We start from the raw sequence: 8,492 nt of genomic DNA, 5'->3' as shown, positions 1-8,492 counted from the left end.
GGCGCCTAGTGACGTCATCAAGGGCGTCACCGCCCCCTCGCTGAAGGCTTTAGGTGTCTATGGAAAGTCTGTCATACAGCAAGCCGACAATAAAAGATGAACTCCCTACACAGCACAAGGAATTCACCTCCGATGCCTCTGATCTCTCTGGCTCTTCCTTTGTGGGCGTCTCTCCGGCCACCTCGGCCCGGCTCCCCTTCCCATTCTGCTCAGGCGGCGCCCCGGGCAGGCCCACGCCGCGGCGAGGGGCGGGGCGAGCTCGGGCGGGGCGGGGTCCTGGCTGGGCGGTGTCGCGCTCGGGGGCCGCGCCGGGTCGCGTTTCTCTCTACTGCCTGAGGCGGCTCCGTTTGGGAGAGCCTTTCGCCAGCTCCACGGGGACCTCTGTGCACGGATGGACCCGCCCGGACCCGGCGGGAAGCGGCCTGGCAGGCGGCGGCCCCGGCGGTGTCAGCAGAGGGAGGACAGGGCCGAGGCCGCGGGTCCCTGAGGCGCGCGGGCCCACAGGGCTCGGCGTTGGCACCATGATGCCGGGCGAGACCCACTCGGCGGCGCCCGGGACGGCGGCGGACCTCTCGCGGTGTCAGGGCTGCGCCTCCCTGCAGCAGGTGCGGCGCCTTCCCGGGCCGAGGGCGCGGAGGAGCTCAGTTGGCCGGCCAGGGCGCGGGGCTGGGGGTCCGGCCGCGCGGGCTGTGCCCCCGCGCGCGGCTCCCACTCGGCAGCGGAAGCTCCCCCTCCTCCCCTTCCCACTCCCCTTTCTACTGCAGTGGTTTGGGGAACCGCCTCTTTTGTTTTATTTAGGCCTGTGACCCAGGACTCATTTGCCGTGATGCGGCGGAGGTGGGGCGGAGCGAGCGAGTTCTGGAGGGCCCCTGCACTTACCCAGTCTCAGGGCTCCCCAGGGCTGATTTTGAGGTTGACGAGGGACGGGTGAAATGCAGAGAGAAGCTGCCTCTCTGAGGAATGAGATTTTCGATTGCTCTGGCTCATCCTGAAATATTCTTTGCCTGGAGGCGCGACGTGCGGGTTGGCTGGAGGGTCGGTCGTCCATCCATTAAAGGCTTGCAGTTACTGGAAGTTTCCAACAGCAGAATGGACTGTTGTCTGCAGTGACAGAAGAGGCGTTGCTAGTGTCTGGCTCCAGGTCTTGTGAGGTAGTGGGGATAGTCCCAGGTACTTGTTTCCGGCTAGACCCTCTTCACTGTCTGATGTCGAGAGTTTCTTAACTCCTAGGGTCAGTGCCTTTAATGGCAAAGTGGGACATCACCCCACCTCCTAGATTGAATTAAATTAGCACCGTTTCCAGCGTAGTGTTCTAGGCACCAGGGTCACGGTGGTGAACCAAGTAGACGATCTGTTCTTAAAAGTAAGACACGCGTCCAAGTAAGACTTCGGAAGGTTTTAAGTATTCTGAAGCAAGTAAAGGAGCAGTTGGAGTGGTGCTCTTGGCTGGGTTGGTGGGCAGGATGTTTTTGGGGAGGTGAGGTAGGGCGATCTGAACGGTGAGCAGAAGAGGTGTGGGAGGAACTTCCTCCATGGAGGGATTAACAGGCGGGAACGTTAGGAGGTGAGGAGGAGCAGGGTGCCTCTGAGGAGCGGAACAGTGTCTGGCTGACATGAGCGCAGAGCAGAGGGGAGATCAGAAAGGAATGCAGGCCACAGGCCATCCAGATAAGCTTTTTTTTTTTTTAAGGGCATTATCTAGGAACTGATCCCAAACGTTTTAAGTGTTGAGAACAGGGGAGAGAGAAAGGGATCATGCACTGGCATTCTGGATGGAAGGAAAACAGAGAGTTAAATCATTGAGTTGAGCTGCACTGTATAGGCATGTGTAACGTGTTTTATTTTTTTTTTTCCTTTAAAACCCCAGGAGCATGAGTGAAGTTCTCTTGAATCTTTAATGAATTGTATTTATTCTTTGTGCCAGTTTCATCTAACAAGTATTTGTAGGTCATGTGCTGTGTTTTAGGCAATGTGATTATAGCAGCAGGAAAAAAGGCCAACATCCTTGATCTCTTGGAGCTTCCATTCTAGGAGGGGGGAGGAGACAGATTAAAGAAGTTGCATGAGAAGATAATATGGTAGAGAATAATTAAGCAAAGAAGGTGGAAAGGACAAATGGGCGAGGAGGGGCCTGCTGGCTGGTGGAATTTATGTGGGAAGTCCTTTCTGAGAAGGTTGTATTTGAGCAGAGGGGGTGACAGAATAAGCTTTAAGATACTTCAGGAGGGAGTGTCCCATACAGTGGGAAGATCAGGTGTGGATGCCTGACACAGGGGCCTGCCTGACGTGCTTGGGAAGGCGGCCATCGTGGCCGGCGTGGAGTGCATGTAGATGTCTTAGTCTGTGCTGGGTTGCTCTAACAAAATACCATAGACTGGGTGGCTTATAAACAAGAGGAGTTTATTCCTTGTAGTTCTGTTAACTGGGACGTCCTAGATCAATGAAGCATGGGCGGATTTGGTGTCTGAGGAGGGCCCGATTCCTAGTTTGTGGCTGTTTTCTCGCCCTGTCACCTGGTGGATCATCTAATGGAAGGGTGAATCGAGCTTTCTGGGGTCTTTTGTAAAGTGCACTAATCCCATTCATGGGGGCTCTGCCCTCCTGACCTAATCACTCCCCAGAGGTGTCACATTGGGGGTTAGGTTTAAACATACAAATTTGGGGAGGGGGGCACAAACACAATAGCCAGGAAGTCCGATGACAGCAGTAAAAGAAGGGTCTGATTGTGTGGGCCCTTAGAGACCATCAAAGGATTTTGGCTCGAAAGGATAGTGAGTTGTGGCTTTTACTCTGAAAGGATAGTGAGTTGATGGGGGCCTCTGTGCAGGAGAACAGCATGAGTTATACTTTTCAGTTGTGGATCTCGTCTTTCTCCAGAAACCTGGTCTACCCATAGTAGTCTTCATCTTAGCTAAAAGTAGCACCTGGCCGGAAACTCGGTGTCATCCTTGGTTCCTGTCTTTCTCTCGCATCCTGACCCCACCATCATGATCCGCCTCAACCCCCGCTGGTCCCCGCTGCTTCCAGCCCTGTGTGAACCCAGTGTGCTCTCTGACCTAGAGATTATGGCTCCAGTCTCCAGAGAACCCCCCCTTTTCCACCCTTGCCGCATTCCTACTAGTGGTTCTCAGAGCAGCAATAGGAGGAATCCCGTTAAATTCTTCAGGGGTCTGCAGACTTGTTCCGCAAGGGGCAAGATCCTCAGATGGAGGGCTTGTGGTCTGTTCGCAGGTCCTCTACCCATTGGAAGGTACAAGCAGCGCAGGCAGCAGTCGAGGGATGGGCCTGGCTGGGGCCTTTGCAGACCTCTTCCCTAGGTCAGAACACTCCACTGCATTGGGGTGTTTGCCTGGAATGGCGTTTTAGGGGAAGAGGATGATTAGTCACGTGTAGAATCTTGAATGAGTCTTTAATTTTGCAAAGGAAGGCTGGAAAGATAGGTACGTGGCAGATTATTGAAGATCTTGAGTGGTAACCACCAAAAAAAATATATACTTATTTTTGTCAATGTTACGGAGTAGAGAGAGGTTCTGCACATTTACCACATAAGAGCGGTGTTTTTGGTAAAAATAGCAGGTGGTGGTGTACAGGTTGGATTGGAGGAGGTGCAGCTAGCTCTGGAACGTTATTTTACTCATGCACACTAGTGATAACAAAAGCCTGGGTGAAGTGAAGCTTCCCAGGAATGGGAATAAAAAAGCAAAACGGTCTCAATATGAAAAACTACAAAGAACAGGTGGATTTCGGATCTGGGGAATAAAAGATCCAGCGATTAAAACCCGAGTCACTGAGAACTGTTAGAGGGAAGAGAAGTGGAAACCGAGACACAAGAGGTGTTGGAAATGTGGGATCGAAGTTCTGGAATGAGGTCAGAATTGGGAATTTTCAGCGGCTTTCACATTTGTCGTTTGTGGAACACAGGCCTCCAGAGCACCTGATGGCCTGCTGAGAAGATAGAGCAGAGGCCTGGGTGGGTTGGCGCGGAGTGCCTTGTAAGAATTTTTTGGGGAGAGAGATGGTGATAGAATGGGGGAGCACATTCTGTCACTTGAAGAGATTTTGAGAACCTTTGTGGCACGATATGAGATGAGGTGCCGTTCTCAGGAGTCAGTGAAGGAGAAGCTGCTGGCTACTGACGGAAGGCGGGCGTGGATGGTGAGGAAAGGAAACACAGGGAAACAAGAAGTGCCTAGGAAATGAGGGTGGGAAAGATCGAGAACGGAGCAGACAGGGATCTGTCAGTCAGGATACCTCACCTTAGGATTGGGTGCTGGGTTCCCTACTTGAGAGACACTGTGTCAGAGAGCCTAGGGGGTGCCCTGCACAGAGAAGGTGGCCTGCTGGGTGGTTTCGCGCGGGCGCCTCGCACCTGGCCGAGAACGGGCAGGCAGGCTGCAGGTGTCTCCCCATTGGAGGTGGTCGTGGCCATGCTGAGCTTGTTCTGAACGACAGTGGGAAGCTGGCTCTCTCCTGAGCGGAGCAGTCCTTTCCTCTTGCTGGAAATCGTCTCCCCTGTCCTCTTTGCATCCGTGTTGACAAATCGGTCTGGCTGTGATCGTCACTCCATTCACAAGTGTGTGGATTAACCACGCGTTAGGTATCCTTTGTTTTGTAGTCCCACAGCCCACCTCCTGTCTGTGCCCACCCTCAGTGGTGGTGGTGGTTGGTCACTGAGCTCCAGCCCAAGGTCCCTGTGGGTTGCTGGACTTGAGTAGTCACATCAGAGCAGCGCGGGTCCTTCCTGTGGTGAGAGTGTGCACCTACACACTTCTTAAGCTGAGTTTTCAGTCCAGCGGCACAAGTTGCTCTGTCCTGGTGGAGGAGAGGCCCCTCTTCACCAGTTCCATTCACTGCAGAGCAGAACAGTTTAACCCTTGGGGGCCCTGTGAGAGTTCAGAGCTCGTGGTTATACTTTTGAGCTCATGCCACTACAGTAGGTTCAGAATAGATGGTGTTTGGCTGCCCCTGGCGCAGATTTGAGCCTGTTATTTATATAAGCTTGTGTTGGCTCCCACTGATAATTGCCAGTGGTTTAAACTTCATCATTTGGAACCTAAACCATGACTTCTCTTAGACATACTGATTTGTAAATGATTATATTACAAAGAAGGCTCTCAAAATTGTAATTCATTCAGTGAGCAAACATTTCTTGAGCATCACTGGGTCTAGGATGCCATGCTTTGTTTTGGAATACACTCATGAACAGAAGAGGCTTGGGGCTCGTGTTCTAGTTGGGGTGACAGATGGTGAGAAAACCACCACGGAAGGAGTATATTAGTAAGTACCATGCTGGGGGGCGCACAGGGGACCCTGGGAGCACCTAGGAGGGACAGGGGAAGGCTTCATGGAAGAGGTGAATCTGAATTGAGGTCTGTCTGAAGGGTGAGTCTTAGTTGAGGAAGAGGAAGAGATGGAGGGGATGTGTTGTGGACAGAGGGCACCATGTGCAGAGACCGGGGTGGGAGAAGGTAGTTTGTGATGGATGAAGCACAATGTATGAGGTCAGGGCAGCTGAAGACTAGGCATGTGAAACTGGGTCCTCCCTTCCCAGGAAGCAGAGCCTCTCAGCTTGTTTGGTGGGAAGTTCCCAGAGTGGAGTTGGGGGGTGGGGGTGGGCATTCCTACCTTCCTGCCTTGTTCCAGTCCACTCTGAGCCAGAGGACATCACATGGGGGTCCTTGCTCACCGCTCAGGAGACACACTCAGCTCTCATGCAGATCAGTGTAGACTTTACATAAGAGCAATGAATAAAAAGTTAACAAGTAGGAGGAGGAAATGTCGTAAATCAGAGAGGATGCAAGCTGAGCAGTGAGCCAGACCACCCCCAGCAGAGCAATTAATGGGATTGGTGTGATTTTTAAAAATAATTTTTTTTGAAATAACTTAGAACTTAAAGAAAATCACCAGAATAGTACCAAAAACTCTGGTATTCTCTTCACCCCATTCACCAGGAGTTCCGATGTCTCCTCGTTTGCTTTGTCATTGGCATGCACACACACACTTTCTGTGTCCCGCACACTGCAGGGTGTGTTTCCCCCGCAATCTGAACACTTTCCGACAGAGTGAGCCCGTAGCCCTCCAGCCTAGACATTGGCATTCGTGCCGCCGCTCCATCCCATCCCTGGGCCCTTCAGATTTTGCTTGCAGGCCCAAGAATCCCGCCTGCCTTGCTGGTTCCAGGTCCGCTTGGGGACGTGGGTCGTAGAGCACTGTCATGTCTCTTCAGCCTCTTCCAATTGAGTCTTTCTCTGCCTTTCATGTGCCTGGAAGCTTAAAGAGCACAGCTTTGTATTCTCATTGGCAAGGTCTGGAGACACTGTGGGAGGTCACACTGTGTCAGGGATCCCTCACCCCCAGCTCAGTGTTTTCCTACTCACCGGGTGGCTTATTATAGTGAGAGCATACAAATCAAAATATGCCAGGAGGAAAGGCCATGCATGGGGTGGGGTCCCGAGGAAGCCCAGTGAGGGTGACTGGACTCACTGAAGTTCTCCAACAGCGTGCTGTGACAAGGCACAAAGTGTCTCTTGGGCGCTGGTCACATGTATATGCCTACCTAGCACATACGCAGACGCCAGGCTCCCAGAAGGAAAGCAAGTTCCAGCATAAAGTACGTTGTGCAGTTAAGCACAGTGAGCCACTCTTGGCATTGAGAGAATGGTGGGAAACCTGTAGAAATCCAAGTTCCCAGATACCACCAAGGGCCCACCTTGCTAGCACGCCTTTCCAGGGACAGCATCTCAGACCTGCTGTGTTCACCCTGCACGTACACCTTGGTGGTTGAGAGGGTGCTCTGGCCACCTAATGAGTAGAGGTCAGAGACGCTGACGAACATTTGCACGGTGCACAGGAAAGCCACCACAAACAATCTTCCAGCCTGCAGTGTTAATGTTGAGGTTGACTTTGGCAATGTACTTGTCCTGTTATCACCTGCATTTACCTGCTATGTATCTTCACATTGTACTGACTCCTTTAGTATTTGCCATTTTCCCAAGCACGCTTGCATCTGCTCTCCCCACCTCGGCCCCACGAGTCCTGGCTTGCCCCTTGGCCCCGGGTTATCCTGATGCCCCCTACTCGCCCTGTGTGCTCAGCCACTGTGTTGATTTCACTTCTCTGAGAAGGGAGGGAAAATGAGCACAGATGGATTTCTTTTCTTTTTCTCAAGTGCTAAATGTTCACAGTGACATTCCAGAGGGTATTGTGTGGATAAAATTAAAACAGTACGCTTTGGAAAAGGAGTAAATGTGGAATAAGTATGAGTAATAGAACGTGCTGCTTGGGAATTGTATTAGTGAACAAGTATAAAGTACAGCTTGAGGGACTAAGCCAGAAGCCAGAGAAAGAGGGAAGATGGTGGTTAGGGGAGAGGACTCGGGGGAAGCCTGAGCATTGCAGTGGGAGTTCCAGAAGAGCAAGACCACTGGGAGAGAACCAGCAGTCTGGAAGCACGTCACTTCAAACTCTCCTGGTTGGGTGCACCCCACACCTTGCTTCCAGAGGCTGGATGGTGGTGGGGTGCAGTGTGCCCCCATAAACGCGCACAGGCCGCTGCGACCCAGCCTGCTGCTCGCTCATGCTTCCGAGCTACATTAGAAACGGTTGCAACCATCTTAAGCAGCGTTTGGACCAGATTGGAGAAAAACAAGAGACTGTTATTAGGGTGCTGCGGTATCTGCCTGAATTTGAGCTCTGAGAAAAAAGTCAGGGCTTAGAATGCTGTAGGGAACGGAGACTGTACTTAGTCTCTGGCTTTTTCCTTTGTAATGCTGTTTTGTGGTCTTAAATTCTTTATCAAATATACGTGAACACAGTTTAGAGAGGTAGCTAGATGTACAAGACGTGTTAAGCCAGCCCGCTGTCCCCAGCCGCATCTCTCCCCTCCCACTTTCCATTGCACTGTGTGTTTTATGATGAGCTTTAGTATCGTTAAGTAATAGACTTGCATTGCTACTTCTTGTTTTTCAGTGTAGGGCATATTGTTCAGTTTCTGCCTTTGGAAGATGCAGACTGAGCTCTCCTTCCACCCTGTACCCTACCTGCCTCAGCATTCCTCCTGCTGCTTCCCCAGTCTTCTCAGCCTACATAGGATTTCGGTTAAGTCACTACTCAGAGTGGACATTATTATGACTATATGTTATTCAGAGCTATACTCTGGAGTAAATTACGATTGTTTTTCCTTTCCCATGTGTTTTCTTGTTTCCCCTGATGAATGATGGTATCCTTAATTCAACTTGCTCATCTTGAAATGTTAAGGACAATTTACCCTATGCTAGGGACTGGGTTAAACCCTTCCTGTGGCTTTTCCTATTTACTCCTGACAGCTGGCCAGCTCTGCCCCTCCCTGAGTTTCAGTCTCCTTATCTGTAGAATTGGAAAGGGTACTGAGGCAGGGGGAGGCTAAACAAACTTGCCCAAGGTTCACTCAGCCAGAAAGAGGTGGTACAGGAATTTGAATCCAGCTGTGTGTGACTCTAGAGTCAGGTTTCTGG

General features: G+C 51.5%; 1 protein-coding gene across 1 annotated transcript in view; it reads left to right on the top strand.

Annotated features, from left to right (window-relative positions):
* The first annotated feature begins 478 nt into the window (after positions 1–478).
* The window catches only part of ICE1 (interactor of little elongation complex ELL subunit 1), a 56,718-nt gene continuing 48,704 nt past the window's right edge, over positions 479–8,492 (top strand). The window contains exon 1 of the mRNA XM_021702515.1: positions 479–605. Within this exon, the coding sequence (XP_021558190.1) occupies positions 522–605 (84 nt within the window). The 5' untranslated portion in view covers positions 479–521. The remainder of the gene's footprint in view (positions 606–8,492) is intronic.

Source organism: Neomonachus schauinslandi, chromosome 7 (genome assembly GCF_002201575.2).
Source record: "Neomonachus schauinslandi chromosome 7, ASM220157v2, whole genome shotgun sequence".
Classification (NCBI taxonomy): domain Eukaryota; kingdom Metazoa; phylum Chordata; class Mammalia; order Carnivora; family Phocidae; genus Neomonachus; species Neomonachus schauinslandi.
This window is presented reverse-complemented; position numbering and strand designations above follow the sequence as displayed.